This window comes from Sphaerodactylus townsendi, linkage group LG09 (genome assembly GCF_021028975.2).
Source record: "Sphaerodactylus townsendi isolate TG3544 linkage group LG09, MPM_Stown_v2.3, whole genome shotgun sequence".
NCBI classification, from domain to species: Eukaryota; Metazoa; Chordata; class Lepidosauria; order Squamata; family Sphaerodactylidae; genus Sphaerodactylus; species Sphaerodactylus townsendi.
In genome coordinates, this window is record NC_059433.1 from 80356289 (window position 1) to 80377352 (window position 21064).

General features: G+C 41.5%; 1 protein-coding gene across 1 annotated transcript in view; it reads left to right on the top strand.

Moving 5' to 3' along the window:
• Positions 1 to 21064, top strand: part of CSMD3 (CUB and Sushi multiple domains 3) — a 751931-nt gene that overhangs the window by 335845 nt on the left and 395022 nt on the right. The window contains exon 6 of the mRNA XM_048507427.1: positions 3161 to 3273. Within this exon, the coding sequence (XP_048363384.1) occupies positions 3161 to 3273 (113 nt within the window). The remainder of the gene's footprint in view (positions 1 to 3160; positions 3274 to 21064) is intronic.

Here is a 21064-nt window from a genome sequence, read left to right on the forward strand (position 1 = left end):
CTGTAATTTGGACATGAGCTATAATTTTAGGGGATGTCCAGGCCTTACTTGGATACTGACATCACTAAATTCTGCCCTAAATCTGAGACGTGAGCTTCTTTTCTACTTGTATTTTAGTTTATTGAATTCCATTTAAGCTAATAATCTTGCTTTGGTTCATGAGTTGTGACCCTCCTGGTCCTAGTTTCTTGGCTAGTCCTAGTTGCTAATAGATTAACCATCAGGAGAGTCTCTTATGGATATTAGATGCTTATGAGCTTAACCTTGTCTTGTATGGAGCTATTCTTTAAAAGGAACAAACAACAACAAAAGCCTGCTCCTTCATCAATCAGAACCACCCACTTCTGTCAGGTGCCCATAGCTGAATGAACAGAACTTAATGGCAACAGTTCCAGGCTGCTGATGAAAGGGTGCAAGCAAAATACTAGAACGCGCCTCTTCATTCATTGTAAGAAAGGTGACATCTCTTCCAGGCCTTAAATGCATGTCTTTTTTGCCTATACCAGATGGAGGAGAAAATTGAACAAAATTAGGAATTTCTAAGCATCTAGTTCAAAGTGGTCTTTAAAATCTATTGAAAAAAAAATTGACCTTCAAACCTGGTTAAGAACAGCTGTACAAGCTACTTCAGGGTTTAGAACATGCTACTCGGTATCCAACACTGCCTCTTTTCGCACAAATCTCCTAAAACATTTGGAAAACATTTTCGATCTCCCCCTTTACCCCAATGTATGCCCGTAGTCACCCCCTCGAAACAATTCAGGGACACCGCTATGTGTTTTTCCTTTTTAAAGTTTGTTGACCAGACAATGCTTCCATCCTTCTCAGCTTCATGCTGCGATCCTTCAAACATTGTATAATCTGTGTCTTAAAGATTATCTTCCCCCCGCCCCGGTCAATTTTTTTTAAAAAAACTCACAGAAATGCTCAAAGAACAGCTAGGTGGAATGGAGAGTGAGCTCAGAAAATGGTGCCGAGGAAGAAGTTCAGGGAAGGCTTAAAGGCATGGAAAACAACTTACCGTAACATGATCACACAGCAATGAAGCTGTTTTGAAAATGTTTCAGCCTAAAGAATAGTTTTTTAAAGGGGGTTCATTCAAAAAGTTTTGAGGCTAGATATAAAAACATTTTCAAAAGCAAAAGGGGAAAAGCAATGCAAAACTCCATGGAGGAAACATTTTATTTCCTTGGGTGCTGTGTGGTTTCCGGGCTGTATGGCCGTGTTCTAGCAGCATTCTCTCCTAACTCCCTAATGGGGTTAGTCGGACACCTCTATTATTACTTTTACTGCTATTGTTATCGCTGTTTTAAAGATTTTATAATTCGTCTATTTATATTTTTTGTTGTACACCGCCCAGAGCCCTCCGGGGATGGGGCGGTATAGAAGCTGTAACAATAAATAAATAAATAAATAAATAAATGACGTTTTGCCTGCATCTGTGGCTGACATCTTCAGAGGATCTTCTGAAGATGCCAGCCACAGATGCAGGCAAAACGTCAGGAGAGAATGCTGCTAGAACACGGCCATACAGCCCGGAAACCACACAGCACCCAAGTGATTCTGACCGTGAAAGCCTTCGACAATACATTTTATTTCCTGTTTCAAAATGTTCTAAAAGGTTTGTGGGGAAAGAGCCAATAATAGGACTTCTAATGTTTCTGCTATCCTATTCTGTATTACCTATTTTGATTATTTTGTTTAATTTTGGAGAATATTTAGCTTATTTTAACTATTGTATTGTGTCTCAGTGTTCTGTGCATTTTCATTATCAGTACTATGGCTTTGAACTTGGAAAGGCCACAGGATTCAAATGAAAGCTTTCCAGCTTCAAATATGGAAGTCTTATCTAAACCTTATCTAAACCTTATCTAAACCTTATCTAAACCCTGCTCTAGGCAGGGGAACTATGCATAATCCTACTTTTCTACCCCTAGCATTTTTAAAAGGTTTTTGAGCAACTCCAGACAATCTCCACAATGGAGAACTGAGATGGCTATTTTGGTCTTTGCTGAAAGTGAGCAGGTCACCAGAGCTATACTGTATAGTATGTCTCTCTTGTCAGGAGAAGAAACTGGGAGGAGGAGAAGAGTGGGCACATATTTTACCTGAGGATTTTTTAAAGTTAGCTCTAGACCAATCTATGAAGTTGTCTCTTCCTAGCTGCTCTCACAATCACGTGACCATAAGGTTCTGGGAAATTCTGCCATCCTTGAGAGAGTTAAGAGAAAACTACAAAAGTTGTCATGAGCCCTCCATCATCCATCTTTAAAAAAAACCTGTCCATCTTATGCGGATAACTTTTGAGATGGACTCATTTCCTGAACCAACTAAAAATCGTTAGTCTCCACCTCGGTGCTAGACCTATTTTGGGTTTCTCACCTTGACCCTTTCCGCACGGGCGGTAAAGAATGCCCCAGGGATGCTAAAAACAGCGTCCCTGGGGAGGGGTTCACAGTGCCAGCCTCGCAACCCCTGAGTGGTACAAAGACACTGCTTTCAGGGAGCAAGGTTTTTTTTAAAGCAGCGGCTTCCAACCACTGCCGTGCGAACGGCAGTGGCTGGAAGGCACCATTTCCCCCACTTTCTTGAATGCCTTGCTGTCCTCTCCAGCCTTCTGGCATGTTGCACAGGCCAGGGGACACGCCCTCCCCCTTCCCTGCGACTCCAGAGCTGTTGCACAGGGCAGGGGGTGTGTCCCCTTGCCTGTACGACGCGCTGGAAGGCCAGAGGGGACGGTAAGGCGTTCGGGGGATGGCACAGCCTCTGTGCAGGCTGCGCCATCTTCCCCACCCCTACCGGGACTGTCCGTGTGAACGGTCCCAGGGGGGTGCATCGGTGTCATTTACGCCGACGCATCCCCAAAGCATGGCCATGCGGAAAAGGCCCTTGACTCAGAAAACTCTGCCCTCTTGTCCTCCTCGGATCCATTTTTAAGAGACTTTTCAACTCTGAATAACACAAAATGTATGTATGTATGTATGTATGTATGCAAGCATGCATGCATATATATACCTGTATAAACAGAGAAACAAATGCACAATTATGTTACAATTGATGAGTGCGGTTGGTGTGAAGCCTTTTGAAAAGGCATTGGTTTCTTGGGTATTAACTTTGTTTTCTAACGCTGCTAATAATTTATTTTTATTTTCTCAATCAGGTTGTCTGGAATGAATATACCTCCTCCAATTATCAGCAACAAAAACTGGATCCGACTTCATTTTGTAACAGACAGCAACCACCGATATCGTGGATTTAGTGCTCCCTATCAAGGTATGTTTAATGAAAACCATTTTTTTTTCCTTTCCAGACCAAGAAAAAAAGTTTTACAGATACAACTTTTTCCCATTAAAAGGGGTTGGGGTTGGAGGAGGGAATGCTCTAATCTGTTACAGATGGATAATTTAAATATACAGAAACAGTCATTTTCCGGCTGCAGGAATAATAGTTGTAAAATTACAGTACAGAGTACAGCAGATCTTTCCTTTGCCATTTCTGAGCATTCAAGAGGCACTGGGATAGGAAAAAGACTAACACATTGAAGTAGTTCTAAACATTAGTGAAACACATTATCTACTGGAAACTTCATGGTAGCAGACAAGCATAATTTATTAAATATGATCCATTTATTTGCATATCATATTCTTACACATTTAATTTAAGATTCTCATATACTGTTCTTATAAGCATCTTTTGAAAACCAGTAAACCCTGAGAAGATTTTAATTTGGGGATTGCGCTGCTGGAACCAGGTTATTTGAAAGAGGAAGCACTAATGAAAATGTGGATAACGTTCAACAAAACATTCCAATTTTTTTCAAACCATACTGTTTTGTAGATACATTTTAGACAATTATGCCAAGTGATCTCCAGGAAGTAGTAACCTCTCGTGACATCAAACAGTTTTTTTCCTTATTCATTTATCACTGCACGGTTCCCATATTGTTTACCCTGGAGTCTTTATTTGAGGCATCTTTTCAGAATGTTAGAACTCGGTGATGTATGGAAATCATTTCACCTACGAACTGGTTTGTAGAATCTCCACTGACATGTTGAATTTTAGACTTCCTGTGCAGATTAATCTCTTGTCCATTCATACAAAATAATGTTTTAAGTATCTGTATAGTATAATATTCCTTAATCATTCTTTCGGGGTGGGGGGGGGGCGGAACATAACTAGAAATTTCTGAGGGCATAACTACATGGGTGTGTGACCAGACTTGCAGTTGGATGTTGGATTCTCAGTTAGACTCACAGGGAAACTCATCTTAACAACACACACACACTTGCTGCTGCTATGGGAAAGGTTTCTCTTCCATTTCTCTTCAGCCTTTATTTTGCCAATGGAAAGCATCACAAAGTCTTTTTGTCTTTTTTTCTCATCCCATATATCCTTCCTAGCACACATGGACTGAGAGAAAAAAGGCAAAAAGCCTTCTGACATCCTTTTTACTGGTGAAAGTGGGGTTGGAGCGCAATGGAAACTCCTTTTTCCCCTCACAGCATTCTCACACATAGTCAGAAATGTTTTTTTAGCTCCCCCTAATGCAGTGATGGCGGACCTTTTCGAGACCGAGTGCCCAATCTGCAACCCAAAACCCACTTATTTATCGCAAAGTGCCAACACAGCAATTTAACCTGAATACTGAGGTTTTAGTATTGAAAAAAAATGGTTGGCTCCAAGGTGCGCATTACTCGGGAGTAAGCTTGGTGGTAATCGGTGGCTTTGCTTTGAAGCAACTGTGCAACACTTCAAAAGGGTGAATCACGACCCTAGGAGGGTTTACTCAGAAGCAAGTCCCATTACCAGCAACCGCGCTTACTCCCAGGTAAAGGATCATGCTTTAGTTATTTCCCATGAAAATCAGTGGGGTTTAACAGGGCTTATCAGGGTTGCCTACACTGCTTCCCCAAAACTAGGTCTTAGGTTTAATGCTAATAATCTCCCTGAAATATTTACACTTTTATCACATGATGAACTCTGTGCACGCGTGCCCACAGAGAGGGCTCTGAGTGCCACCTCTGGCACCCGTGCCATAGTTTCGCCACCACTGCCCTAATGTATGGCTGACACTGAATCCAGTTGCAGACCTTTGACTCCTCATGTGTTTAGCTATAAAGGCTTGCAACACTCCCCAGACCTACCAGCTAGAACTAGACTCTTGCCAGTTTAAACCCCTGTTAGGAGATTGGAGCAGAAAGGTGCCTCTTTTCCTCCTCCGACTCCTTTCAGACAGGACGTTGGAATCCATCTCCAATACCCTGCCACCACCCCTGGTTTTGTTAACTGCCTTTCATGCCTGCCACCACCCAGAGGTATGACACCAGTCAGAAATTTTTACAGTAGCTCTGGCAAGCAGTGTTGGCCATGAGTAAAGAATTGTGCAAAGGTCCTTAGTGAAACAGCAATTACTACAAGACATTTTTAGGCACAGCTACTTAAAGAACATGAAAGGAAGGTTAACTTACAGTCCTTGAATCTGTGGTCTAACATTTGTAGAAAGCTGTCTGCTGGACACAGAATGGGCCCACCGGGTGCACCGCTCCCATTCTCATCTAGCTGGGTTCTGTCTCGCTTCTGCACACAAAGGGATAGCTCCCTTTTTAAGCCCCCTTCCACATGGGACATTAGACAATCTGGGTGCCAGGTTCTGGGGCTGAGGCTCAAGCCTATCAGCACATAGTAGTCCCTCCATTCAACAGCTGTCAACACACTGAAGAGACAGCATGTTTTCCACCTGGATTGTAAAACCCTTCTCTGTCCAATGAAGTGTATCAGTTCCCATATTGTTCCCAGTCTTTGGGACTCCCTCTCCACTGTCCATCACCCTGATTGTAACAGAATATCTGCCATCTGCCCCTCATCCCACTTTAGAGGTGTGCTGTGTAATTACACCAGTGGTGGGATTCAAATAATTTAACAACTGGTTGTTTACAAGCACCGTTTTAACAACTAGTTCTGCCGAAGTGGTGCGAACCAGCTGAATCCAACCACTGAATCACACTCTAAATACACATCTGTCTGTCTCTTGATACTATATTCAGTTCAGGGAGCCAGTATAATGCAGCAGTTGGCATGTACAACTGAGGCCAGGAAGAAAAAAGGTCCAAATCAACACTCTTTCGCGAAGCTCAGGCTCATTCCGCACATGCAGAATAATGCACTTTCAAACTGTTTTCAGTGCTCTTTAAAGCTGTGCGGAATAGCAAAATCCACTTGCAAACAGTTGTGAAAGTGGTTTGAAAATGCATTATTTTGCGTGTGTGGAAGGGACCTCACTGGATGACCTTGTCTCAGTCATTCCCTCTCAACCTAATCACAACCCACAGAAATAATTTGAGAATGAAGTGGGAGGGGGCTATGCTCTGAGCTCCATGAAGAAGGGGCAGAATAAAAAAAATATTATGAGTATTTTGTAATTTACTGTACCTCCATAGCTATTCTCTACTGGCTTGCTCTAAATTGTGGTTCCATAGAGTGAACTTTAAGACTGTATTCAACCATATGAAGTAATCCAGAACATTATGGGCCTTTCCCCACTTCTCCTCCTGCCGCCGTCGCTGCGCGCTGCTCTGAGCGCGCGGCATCCCTGGCGCCGGTCTGGGCATCCCCACGACCCCGCGCTCTGCGCGGGGTCATCCAAAGGCGGCGTTTTCGCCAGCGCCAGGGATGCTGCACGCTGAGCGGGCGCAAGAGCGGCAGCGTCGGGGCGGCTGCGCTGTTGCCGCCCCTGATGTGGGGAGTGCAGTGGGACCCCGCGCTACTTGTGGAGAGTAGCGCGGGGCTTAAGGTAAGTGGGGAAAGGGCCTATGTTGAAGCATAATACATATATTTTAAATGGGGGGGGAGGAGGTGAAGTTAAGCATTTTCAATAAGTTAGCACATTTTACTCAGGAATGATCTTTTTAGAAAAACTGAGCAAATGATTATTATGTCTGGACATCTTCATACAACATTTATACAACTTTCTTTTTAATATTGCATGTCACACTAAACAATTCATACAGTACAGATGATTTCAGACATAAATCTCAGCGCTCAAAATTTTACTTTTTCAGATAACAAATGTGAATTTAAATGAAAGGAGATTTTGTTAGGTGTCCTTGTCCCCCTTTTCTAGCCTTTTCCGCACTGGGCACTTACTCATTTTGAAAGTGTTTTCAATCTGACCTCATTGTTTTCACTGACCTCATTGTGTATCCATACTCCCCTTCTCAAAATATTTTGTGGCTGCTGTAATTATTTTTTCAATTTTTTTTCCATTGATGCACTTCAGTGACGCTACATAGCTTTGCTGATTCAGTGGTCCATAGAAACAGGAGGAAAAAAAGGAAACACGTGAAAATGGGAAATAAAATAAGAGAGGGGGAGAGGAGTGAGGTGCGGAACCAAAAAAGAGGTGGAACAAACACCGAAGGGAAGGTTTGGTGGCCACCCAGGGGACATGGAGAACGACTTGCTGGTTTGGCAGGAAAGAATGTTGCAGTGTGATTGCGCTGTGAGGGAAGCAGTAAAAAGGTTTTCAGAAACAACAGAAAAAAAGGTGGCTGAAAACGTTTCTACAGTCAAATGGGGAGGGGGGAACAGTGTGGAACTCTATGGAGAAAACATTTCATTATCATCCTGGAATCACTGAAAGTGACTTTTTGCAGAAAACATCTAGAGCAGAGCCATTGGCATGAAAATATCACATCACTAGAACATTGTGGCATCCATTCTAGAAATATGAAGAAATGGGTGAAGAAATATCTAGATATAAGATGATCATCTAGGCAGCAAGTGTCTTCATGGATCATAATTTATCAAATTATGGAATAATGGAGGGATTTTTCAGCCAGTTACTAACTTAACAGAGGCAATTTCTCACCTTGTCCTGTAAGCGGAATACAGTAGCCCATTATTTTGCTGGGTCTTGTCCATCGATATGCTTTGTAACAATTTTAGAGAAGCTTTGCAACATTGCACTTTGACGAACAACAACCCTAAACAGAATCACACTCCTCTTAAATCCATGGATTTAGAACTGTGCAACTCCACTGCAGATTTTTGATTTTCATTGGACAGTTGCTGTTTTGTTTAGCAGTATACAAGTGATGCTAGACCTGAAAGGATAATATCAGGTGTGTTTTGAGTTTGATGGGCTTGATTTGCCCAGTGGCTTCCCTAGGGGTCTTCCAGACAGATCGAGGAAATCCGTAGCTTCTACATGGGCACACAGGTGTTTTATTTTTGTTGTGCTGTTGTCACACTGATGCAGAATTAGTTTGCTTAAGACCATTGATTTGATGGCATTTAGGCAAACTGCTGACTGTATTGAACTTATTGGAATATGTCTTGGGAGGATGAAAAAATATCCTGCAAGGGGCAGCAAGCTATAGTAAAAAAACTGTAGAGGGAGTACCTTCTTTCAGAAAGAGCCTTTCTTTTTCTCAGAATACCATTCTTATGCTTTCCTTCTAGAACATTCTATAAGGTTCTCTCAGCTAGTAAGCCAGCTGGATTTATCTCCTCTTTTCAAACCAGTTTGTAAGTCCCATAAAAAAAGTTTTTTGTCACTCTTTAATGAATTCAGTGCCCTGACAGCTGTATAGGTACTCTGCCAACAAGACTGTTGCCTGTAGACCTGTCACGGGGGCTGCCAAGGGCTCCTATGAGCTTCTGAAGTAAGATTGTTTCAGACATCTGTCTCACATTTAGCAGAACGCTCAGTGGATGCTTGGTCAGGGCTGTATTGGATATTGAAGTGTTGTTTTGATGCAGCAGTCATTCACAAATGGATTTTTGTAAATGATTGCCTTTGTACACCAATAGGATGATAGGAAAAGACTCATGGATGCAGCCTACAATACTCAAGACAGCTACTGTCCTCTTTTAGTAGCTTGTGTTATGCTGTGGTCCCCAGGAAAACCCCAAAAAACAACAACCACCCAGTCCCTCTTGGAATTTCATGCCTGCAATCTTCATCTCTTCTTGACCGTGGTTGTGGCTATTATGTCACTTAATTGATAGATTAATAAAGTAAAGCTTTAGCAGATTAAATGGTCAGAGGCAAATTTTCATTAGTGAAGCCAAATCTCAATCAATAAGTCTGAGTATTAATCTGGGGTTGCTGTTTTGGTATTAGTTTTACATGGCATGAAAAGAGACCTTTCCTTTCAATAATGAGTAGTAACTTTGATTTATTACACTCTCTCTCACACTTTCTTCAAGACCCCAATAAGCTGCTTACATTGAGATTTTGGTAATATACTGCTGTATTTAAAATTAATTGGTCCAAAGGCAGATGATCCATCTATTAAAATTCTTTAAACATTCAACAGCCGTAATTACCAAGTGACTCATCTTCAAAGCAGAGTTGTTCTTTTATAGTAAGTAACATAATGACCTAAGACATATTTTGGGGAACAGGAGACTACCTGTACAGTGCTGTGTAAACTAATTAAGGATCTATCTGCTATCCTTGTGTCTCTGGACACTCAGACATTCTGTTTCTTATTTCTGCATCCTTGCTTCTAAAACCCACCTTTAATCTATCCCATCTTTCTTGTTCCCATAATACTTCTTCAATGCCTGGTTTCTTGTGCCCATCCTTATAATGGCTGCTGTGTTTCCGGATTGCATCCTTTGCTTCTCTCATTTTGGTGTGTTTATCCACATGACATTCATCCATCATGCCACCGTTTAATCCTGTCTTTAATCTTTCTGGTCTTTATTCACAGCCTTAAACCATCTGCCTAGCTACATCATCCCCTGCCCCCTCCCCCAAAATACAGGGGATACTGATAATCATAGTTGCAAAATGCTAACCAAGTGACTCATCTTGGTCTAACCTTGGTCTGTCCTGTGTCTGTCCTGTGTCAGTTATCTCTACTAGGTCAATTCATTGAAATAATTTTGCCTGTAAAAAAGAGAGGTTTATAGGTGTCTGCTTGAAGGAAGTAAATAATGCAAAAAAAGGGGAAGAAGGAAATATATATGTAAAATTTTCCAAACCAATTGACAAGAGAAATGGGTTCATATCAATGCTGACAGTTAATGATTATCTAGAATATATTGAATGTCGGATCAAGTGTACCATTGTAAGCAAAATACAGCTTTGATCTGCTTAGCTGTAGAATTTCTTAGCAGATGAGTGGTGGTTCTCCCCCCCCCCTCTTTTTTTCTTTTTCTTTATTGAAGGAGATGTATTTGAAAATGTGCCCCATGCCATGAAAAATATGTGTTCTGGCCTATGTGTATGAGTGTGCCATTAAGACATAGCTGACTTATAGAGACTTGATAGAGTTTTTTAAAACAAGAGATGTTCAGAAGTGGTTTGCCATTCATTGCCTGCCTCTGTGTGGGCAGAGAGACTTCTGAAACAACTGTCATCCAGCATATGTAGGAGCAGGGAATCGAACCCAGTTCTCCAGATTGGAGTCTACTGCTTTTAATCACTGCACCATGCTGACTGTCATGTTCTGGCTTAGTGTTGCTATTCTTAAGATCTCCCTTCGTTTTTGTGTCTCAAAACACACAACAGATAATGCTTGCACATTATCTTCTGTGCTTACTATTCATAATATACTGCTAAAACAAACCATATGATCATGAAATATTTCCATGTTTTATTATTACACGCATTTACTGTAACTGAAATACATTATTGAAAGTGTCTGCCAGCTGCCGCTTATTTGCATTTTGGTGAGTGATATTTGCTGGCAATCTTCAGCTAGAGATAGACAAAGAAAAGGTATTCTTGAATTCTAATATCTCTGTCCTTTCCAGTCAGATTAACCTAGCAGGGTCAGTCCCTTTGCCCAGCCAATCACAACACTGGCGTGGCAGACTCCCCCCCGCCCCCCCGGCCTTTTCCTGTCTCTCGTTGCTCATATTCCTCACTCTTAAACCTGACTGAGTAGGTTTCTACTGTTTTCTTGCAGAGGTAGGAAGGAATGAAAATAGCTGGAATGTTCCTGAGCCATGACTTCCGCATGGTTTCCGGGCCTAAATCGGATTCACCCCACAAGATTTCCTTTATCCCGCGGCTTTAAAAAAACCCATAAAATTGGAGGTTCTTTTTTAAAAGCCTGAGCCGATCCTTCTCCCATGCAAACACTGAAGGAGACGGACCAGTTTAGTTTTCCCTCCTCGCCGCCTGCTCTCCCTGCCCCACAGCTGCAGCCAATCAGAACGTCAGAAAAACAAGAATGTTTGCGCATGCGCAGGAATATATGTAAATTACGTAAACTAAGTAAATTACGTAAACAACATAAATATAAACTACACAAACTATGTAAACTACGTAAATGTAGAAGTTCAGGTGGAAAATGAAAATAAACCGTGGGCTTGCATAATTCACTGGAGTTCTTCCTCCCAGCCTTAACACGCTGACAGGGTAGCTGTGCGAAGGGAGAATCCAAGGTACAAACAACCTGGTATGTTTGATCCTGGTTTTCCCTTGGGATATTATGTCCATGGAGAAAATGCTTTAGTAGACCCAGTGGCAAAGTTCCCAGGGGATGGGGGGTGCACCACGCACCAGGCGCACGAATTTCGGTCACGTGGGGGTGCAAAATTCCCCCCGGCCCCTCCCCCTCCCCCCCACACCCCACGGTGCCCCCCTACTTACTTTAAGAAACTGAGCAGGCTGCAGAACAGGCCTTCCTGTTCTGGTGGGAACTATATTTCCCAGGGTCTCCTGGGAAATGTAGTTGCACACAGGAAGACCTGTTCTGCAGCCTGCATGGTTTCCTAAGGTAAGTGTGTGGGGGGACGCCGTGGGAGGGGGTGCCGCGGGGAGGCAGGCATTATTTCCCCCCACAGGGCCCCCCATGGTGCCCCCCACTTACTTTAAGAAACCAAGCAGGCTGCAGAACAAGCCTTCCTGTTCTAGTGGGAACTACATTTCCCAGGGTCTCCTGGGAAATGTAGTTCCCACACAGGAAGGCCTGTTCTGCAGCCTGCTTGGTTTCCTAAAGTAAGTGTGGGGGGGGGATGCTGCGGGAGGGGGCACCACAGGGGGCAAGCCACAGAACAGGCCTGCCTGTGTGGGAACTACATTTCCCAGAATACCCTGGGAAATGTAGTTCCCACCAGAACAGGCCTCCAGCCTGCTTGATTTCCTAAAGTAAGTGGTGGGGGGGGCGGGGGGGGGAGGCAGAGTGCGCACCGGGCACACTCTGGCCCAGGTATGCCTCTGAGTAGACCACAAGCTGAACATGGAGGGTGACCAAAATGATGAAAAGTCTGGAATCCATGTCCTGTGAGGAGAGACGTAGGGAGCTGTGGAGAAGAGAAAGTTAAGGGATGACATGATAGCCATGTTTAAACATTTAAAGGGATGGCAAAGTAAAGAGGGATCAAGCTTGTTTTCTGCTGTTCCAGACACTAGGACATGGAGTAATGAATTCAAACTACATCTAAACATTAGAAAGAACTTCCTGATGGTAAGATCTGTTTGACAGTGGAATATGTTGCATTGGAGGGTGATGGAGTCTCTTTCTTTGGAGTTTTTTAAACAGAGGCTGGATGGCTGTCAGGATTTCTTTGGTTGTGTGTTCTTATATGGTACGAGATTGGGCTAGATGGCCAATCCAACTCTATGATTCTATGATTGTATGAGGGACTGTGGTCTAGCCTTGTTATGGTTTTCTGTGCTTTGAGCCTACATTCAGTGAGGGAAGAGACCAGGAAAGTGCTGATTTGAGAGAGTGTGGTTGGGTCAAGCAGGCTTTTTAAAACAGGGGTTGCATCGAATCTTTGTGAGGATGGATTTTTGCTGTAAAACGAAGCTGTCAAGGGTTGGAAAAGGCCACACTCCCTCAAACTAGGAGGGGCAGAATATATATGGGAAAACAGATTTCAATGTCCATCTTCCATTCCACTGAATGAAATGCCAGACAGATGGAGAATGTCCACTCTCAGAAGCATGAGTCAGATGCTTTACCCACATTGCATTACACTCAATGAGATGTGTATTCCAATTCACATTCTGTTCCAGTTGCTCTGCTAAGCAGAGCTGGGGCCAGAGAGACAACATCTGTCTCCCACCTGACATCTGCACCTTGTGAAGTTTCACATATGAGATGACAAAAATGTCATATTTTGAAAATGTTCACAAATTCATCTTCCATATCAACTCCCTGTGCATTTTGATTATTCCTTGCTCAGATTCAAGTTTTTAAACAATTTCTGACAGTTTGTATCTGAGATATAAACTGAAATTTCTTTTTTTGTAAAGTTAGGCTTAATCTATCACAGTCCTGACTAGCTGGGGGACAGTTTTATACCTCTCCCTGTCAAGATTCAGTCCCATGGGTTTTTTTTAAAATCTTCCTTGATGGTGATGCTATTTTACAGGGCATAATGATTGCTCATGTTGTTATAACAGTGAGATACCACCACCTAATCATTTGTTTTATTATTTCAATAAAGTTGTAGCCTGTTTAAAAACCCAGATTTTAAATGTGCTGCTCTTTTTCTGTTTCTGCCATCTCTATCCTTATCCATAACATCCCTAGCATTTCTCAATCTGGAACCATTAGAAAACAATCTCTGCCTTCCATTTTTCTCCTGCTTTATTTTACATTTTGCTAGGTGTTAACAATACTCAAATATTTAATCTTCCATTGTTTTGTTTCACTCTTTTAACCTGCAAGGGTTTATTGGAACAGTCACTTTTCAAGCTTTGTTTTTTTTTTCCTTTTCACATGAACAGACTATTACTTATGGCTTTTGTCCACTGTCGAATAAACACATGGTGTAAATTCTCATTTCTTGGCATCTGACATGTAGTATGGCTCTTTCGAAAAGACAGTCCAATCCTTCAATAAAACTGGGTGACTCTTCCTGTGTTTTTTATACTGAAATAGAGGTCCTTGTATTTTTTCTTAAAATCATCTAACCTATGTTATTGTAGAAAATGGTGTCTTTCCTTTCTGGGAAACTTCCTTAGACCAGGAGTTTCCTGGAAAAACACCACCACTCAGGATCTCAAGAGAACATCTAGATCAGGGGTAGGGAACCTGCGGCTCCCCAGATGTTCAGGAACTACAATTCCCATCAGCCTCTGTCAGCATGGCCAATTGGCCATGCTGGTAGGGGCTGATGGGAATTGTAGTTCCTGAACATCTGGAGAGCCGCAGGTTCCCTACCCCTGATCTAGATAGACCCATTGAGAAGTATTCTTCTAGCACCGTGGTGGCAAACCTTTGGCACTCCAGATGTTATGGACTACAATTCCCATCAGCCCCTGCCAGCATATCCAATTGGCCATGCTGGTAGGGGCTGATGGGAATTGTAGTCCATAACATCTGGAGTGCCAAAGGTTCGCCACCACTGTCTAGCATAGTACCAGAGCAATAATGAAATGACAGGCTAGGAACCCTACAAAATGCCTTGTAACTTTGTAACCTGTGTAGCATGTTGATAAGACAGTACGAGAAATTTCCCAGAGAAATAAACTGTACTAAGCAGGACAAAAAAAAAACTTTATAAAGAAACATTTATCACCAGAGAAAAAGATAGAAAAAGGAAAAAGGTGGTTGGATTCCGAGGGTGATGGAAAAAGGGCAATATAATACAATACAGGGAAATCACACGGAGGGATTCAAATGAAAAGCCATACAGTTGTACTAATCTCCACTGAACATGCTGAAGGCTGAAAACAAAGTAGTAGTTAATTGGCCATGCTGGCAGGGGCTGATGGGAATTGTAGTCTGTGAACATCTGGAGTGCCATAGGTTTGCCACCACTGTACTAGACCATGTCCCCATAGCCCAGAAAATTCACAACAGTTGACTACTTATAATCTCTTTGTGTTAGGAAGCACAGGGTGACATAAAAATTACCCATGCTGCAGAGACCAAGACCATTCACAATAGTAGTAATTGGTGATAATGTACTTTCCCAGGTTTGCTAAGCTGATTAACACCTGTAATGCACTTGGTCTCTCCATTTGTATGGAGAGCCCAAATGTATACAAGATAAGAAAAGAGAGACCCATTCATAACAGGAGTCTCTAATAATATTTTTTTCTTTGCTATGCTAATTTAACTCCTAAAGAGAGGCAATTATTTTCTGTGGTGGGAAAGATAATCTTTCACTCAAGATAATCTTTTCTACTACATAAGGTAATAGTCTCTCTTTAGGTATGAAAGATTATCTTTCCCACTACATAAAATAATTGTCTCTCTTCATGTGTTAAATTAGCATAGCAAGATAAATAGTATTATCACCAAAACCAACAAAGAACAATGTGGCACCTTAAAGAGTAACATATTTATTATCCTTCCATGGTGCAGAGCCCACTTTAATGTGTCTTGAAATATTATCCTCTGTAGGGGTGTTTGTGTCAGGGAATGGGCAATTCATTTGGACCTACTTTACCACTTTTCCTGTGTAACACACACATACAGATGGATTTAGCGCAATCTCCATGCGTGAGTGGAACAGCACTTTTACTCCCTCTTTTCTCAAGTTTTGGGCACTATTGTAAATCCTGGATAGGAGCACACAAACCAACTTTCAAGTTACATAGTAAAATTACATATATGCCCTAATTTGGTCATCTCACGGAACCGTACTTATCAAGTACATGTTCCTGAACATGAAGCCTAAACAACACTGTGTTGATTAAATTGTGCATCAAATACACCATAAGATTTGTAAAAGAGAGAGAAAGTAATTTGGGAAGAAAAAAACAACAATAAAACATTATAATCTCCCACAGCAGTATCATTTTTTAATATGTATATAAGTGAAACAAAACAAAACCAAGCGCCACACTGGATCATTGGAAGGTGGAATGTATGTCAACTATGTATTTTTCTCCCCCAGCCACAGCTTTTCACAGCACTGGTTAAACCTTGTGAATTTTTTGCTCACTACTAATCTCTATGGCAAAATCATTATTAATGACAAATATGATTTGGTGCCAGAAGGAGAAGGAAAAATAGGAAGCTTCTGCTTTTGCTAGAAAACTATTATGATAATATCCCTATCTGTTTATGTTTATAAATAAAATAAATTTATACAGTATCCTGCAGAAATCCTTTGCAATCAACATTTGATTAATTTTTAATTGCTTTCAGCTATAAAAGAGAGAGCGATGTTATAGTGCATGTCAGCATTCTCACATGTGATCACTGAAAGTCACATTCATGAGATAATCAAAGGTGACAGGGCTTGTAATTTACTTCAGAGACCAGGGCAAATTCCTTCTTCCTTATTACATGTTTAATTCATACTGTCCGTTTCAATGAGGGATAATACGTATTCCAGATAGTAAGGATATTTTCCTAGGTGTTCAAACACTCATATTAATCCATGTGGTCAGTTCTCAGATGCTGTTGTCACTCATAGTCAGATACTTTCTCCAATAGAAATTCATTTTTTCCTAACAGTCCTTCCAATATTTACATCTGAATTCTGTTCCCCTCCCTTTCCCTCCCTTAAAATGATGTGCATCTTGTTATGTTCACCATTTTGACTCCACAGGTTCTATTTTTTTTGCCCATTAAATCTTCAAAACAAACTCACTTGTTTTTCAGTAGTTTGAATCGGTATAATTCCTACAACTAGCTTATTCTGTTTTACTGTTGTTTCTACTATGACTTCTTCATTTCAGATTTCATGCAAGAAAGATCCTCAAATGCTTATTTGAATTTGCAATTGATTGCTTGTGCATTAGGTTCACTGTGTGCCATATTTCTCAGGTGGAAATCATGCCTTGAGTGGTGTCTTGAGATTCAGATCTTTTGTCAGGATAGATCTTTGAAACTTTGGCTACATCAAGCCTAGATCCAGACCGGCTGATCCAGTGGTTGTTACGGCAAAGATCCAGAGTGTAGAGGCTCCTGGCAGTTTGGAAGACCTTACTTAATGGATCAGAAATATGGAATATATTGGCTGGTCAAGGGAACCTATTGGATAAGGAGGAGGAAGAAAGGAGCTAGAACCAAAAATGAGATAGAACCAAGAACCAAAAATGCTGTCCAAGGAATATCCTGCATTCATATTTTTTACAAACTTTATCCTATATATTAGAATATGGAGGAAGCACAGCAGTAGTCCTTGTAGAAAAGTATGAGAAACTTGGTCCATAGTGGATTGCCACAGAAAAGAGCAGCCATAAAAAATGTGGCCTGGCCTGATTCAGTGGGGTACTGAAGCAAACAAGTGGCAGCTGGTACCTCCTATTAGTTCCAGGGTAGAAATGGGATCTGGGCCTCCAAGTCCATCAGGATTGATATGTGGAGGGGAGGAGTTGGCGGACAGGAACAACCCCCAACATCTCCTCTCTGGCCTGAGGATGAGAGGGTTTAATTAGGCCCTCAAAGCCCTTTCACTTTTTGTCCCTTACTATTTGGACCAGCCAGTCCTTGGATGCTTCCTCTGCCTCCCTCCAGCTGGCACCCCACCCCCTCATCCCCTCCTAGCCAGTCAGCTCCCTGGCTGGGTCTCAGCCCCTTGGCTGTGTTGTTTGGCTCTGTCTTGCATTCCTGCTGATCAGCTGAGCTGCAAAGGCATGGCTGTTAGCAGCCTGCTTTCCAGTCAAACCACTCTGGCCTCTGGTTGTCATCAGGCCATGTCCTTGATGCTCTGGGATGCCCTGCTGAACCCTCTAGGATAGCCCATCATGGGATCCTCTCTATGTTAAGTGGAGGCATCACCCAGGTTAGTGTTCCCCTGCCTGCTCCTGGACAAAAAGCCACCGCCTGTCTTCTGGTTGAAATATTATGCCCCACAACCCTTAGCAAAAGATCTGATAAAATGTACATGTAACCTACTTATCCTTGGCCACATCAATCTCCATTGGAGACTTAGGAAATAATACATGACAGCACCCTGTGGCTTAACAAACCAATACAAAACTGCTTGAACAAATTAACAAACTTTTAATTTTAACATAACTTTCTATCATTTAAGGATAAATAATAGTGAAGATATAGTGAGTATATATATACAGCACAACTCAACTGTACAAAATCTTCAGTGCTGTTTTTAGAAAAAAAAGCACTCAGAACAGTTACCACCACTAACAGTGTCCAGTAATGAAAGAATAGCAATAAAGTCCAAACTATTAATCAAGCAGGTCTTCTTTCTCTCATCTGGCCTTCTGCATCTGATGTAGCTGCTGCAGGTCTTCCCTCAATTTGGGCCTGTAAAAAAATAAGTCATTCCCTCAATTAAGCTGTAGGCCTTCCTTCTCCTGCTGCAGGCCAGATCAATTCAGGAGGGTTACATGGTTAACAAACTAATATTTCCATGACATTGGGGAAATTCTAATATATTTTCCTTTCTTATTGGGCCCAACACATACCTGTTAAAAAATAAGTCATTCCCTCAATTAAGCTGCAGGCCTTCCTTCTCCTGCTGCAGGCCAGATCAATTGAGGAGGGTGGGGCTCTTGCAGTTGGCAATAAGTAAGCAAGCTTACCAACTGCACATGCTCAGGGAGCTTTTATCCCCTGGGCCCTAAGATCCAACAAAACCAAAAAATAGTAAAATGGCATGAGTTACACACACACACACACACACACACACAGAGAGAGAGAGAGAGAGAGAGAGAGAGATTTGCTAGTTTAAATATTGCCCTTGCCAGGAAATCACATAATTAGCAGAGTTGTTCTAAGGATTATAATATAATATTGAATACATGCAAGTGACATACAAATGCTAGGTGTCATTATTTCAGGGTAGCAATGTGACTTCCTTTGAGGTCTGTTGCTTTAATGCTGCCTTATTATGCTTTCAAAGAAATAAAAAGTTCTGGCAGTCTTTCTTCAGAAGTGTGTAGTGTGTTACTTCTGCTCCAGTTCTAAATTAAGAACATCCACAGTTTATTCATGCTGTACTTTTGCTTGAAGACTGAGTCTATTTTACAGACACAGCTGACAGAACAGCTTAATTTAAAACAGGGAATTTTGCAATTCTCCTTAAAGATTATGAGGCCCAGTCCCTGAACAAGAGGCTAGGCTCCATTTGACAAGGTCAGGGCAAAGTGCTGTTTCAAAGTTGAGAATTGTTGCACCGTGGAGCAGATGTTAAGTCAAGGTCCCGCTAGTTTATTATTAACTTTCTCAATATGTATAGAACAACTATACTTCTATAGATGTCATATAATTAATTATGCTGCATCTTTGACATTGTTTAGGACAGGGTGAAAAAAATACTCAGGCTTCTGGCCAACTGTTCCTTGGTGAACAAAACGGATGTCAAAGTGTACAAGTGTTACTTAATAAACATTAAAAGTTCTACTAGTGTAGACAGGTGACTACAAAGTAATGCTTTTCCTACTCATACTGCAATCCCCCCCCCACTCCTGCATAGTCATTAATTTTCAGCTGTGCTGAAGCTCAATGTGGATACAGCTTCATGTAGCTTTGTAACGGAGAATAGAATATCTCCCTCCCAAAAAACAAATCTCTTTAATTCCTCTTATTTTTATTTTCTTTTTCAAAGGAGGATTTTATCTCTGATTACTCTTTATAATTTTCTGGTACACCTCTTTGTAATTTTCTGATGCACCTCTTTGTGGCTTTTTGGAACTCCATCCCTTCCAGGGTATGTGAGTGTTTTGTGTATGCTACATACCATAGAGTCGTGCTTTAGGAGGAGCTTCTGCGGAGCGAAATTCTGAAATTTTGTAGAACCTCTCTTCCTGCCCTTCCTCTCTTTTGATTTTATCTCCTGATCCAAAACAGACTTTGATCCAAAACGGACTCAGAATTCCTAAAACAAAAAGAGAAAAGAAAGGAAGACTGTTGAATTTCAGGGAGAAATGGGATTAAAAGCAAGATAATTTCTTATAACATGGCCAGTTCCTTTCTAGCCCATACAACTGTTAGCTAGATATTTGACAGTCACCTGTTTCTGTACTCTTAGACAACTCACATTTGGTGGACTGTGTTTAGCTTGGCAGGTCACATCTTGTGAAGTTTTCACAAGTTTGATTTTTGAGTCTTGAGGCAAGCTTGGTAAATTTCAAGATGAACGCATACTGATCTTTCCAGTAACCAATTTCCTGTAACACTCACCATGTGGTGATTAAATTATTTTAGGTTGAATCAGAATAGATATCTGAATCCAGCTATCAAACTATCTACAGGCCAAATTGGGAAGAGTCTCATGGTACCATCAAGACTCATAGATTTATAGTGGTATAAGTATTCTTAGCCAAGGCTCATTTCATAAGACACATCTGACACCTCATGAAAGCTTATACCTCAAGAAGTCCATTAGCCTTTGAGGTGTCAGAAGATTCTGCCTTAATTGTTTCAGCAGACTAATACGACTTTTCTTTTGGAATTTCCTACACAAATGTCTTATTCTCTGTGTTGCTTTTGTTGTTTACAAGTTTCCAAAATATTTTAAAATGATTTAGTTGGACTTTCAGCTGGATATTCAGGGCTGAACTCTAGAGCAAATTCAAGCCTGGAAACCCATGTCTCTGCCAGACCTCAGAAAGGACATACTTTGAAGAGATGGGAGGGAGATGGAGGAAGTTCTTAATTCCTTTCTAATCTACTGCTTTGTCTCTGTGTTTCCATTTCTTGGCTGCTTTCTCTAATTGGGTGTTTGCTAGGATTGTTGGGGTAGAGTTGCCAGGTCAGGGTTGTGAAATACCTGGAGAGTTTGGGGGTGAAGCCCGAGGAGGGCAGGGTTTGAGGAGGGAATGTGGGGTATGATGTCATAGAATCCATCAGTGGGGTATGATGTCATAGAATCCATCTTCCAAAGTGGCCATTTTCTCCAGGCAAACTGATCTATCTTACCTGGAGATCAGTTGTAATAGCAAAAGATTTCTAACCATTACCTGGACATTTGCAACCCTAGCTGAGGAAGAGGAGTATCGGGGAAATGAGGGGCAAAAAAACGCTTATGGGTCTACCAGTCTGTCTCTTCTTCTTCTTCTCACCACTTGCTAGATGGCTGATTGATCTGAGTTGTTGTTATTTTTTTTTGTTTTGTTTTTGATGCAAGACAAAATTGCTTCATACATAGATCACTAGAAAAGTTCCAGAGCCTCAATTTATCGAACCAATTATTGTTTGTATTTTAATTTTTAATTTCCTATGTC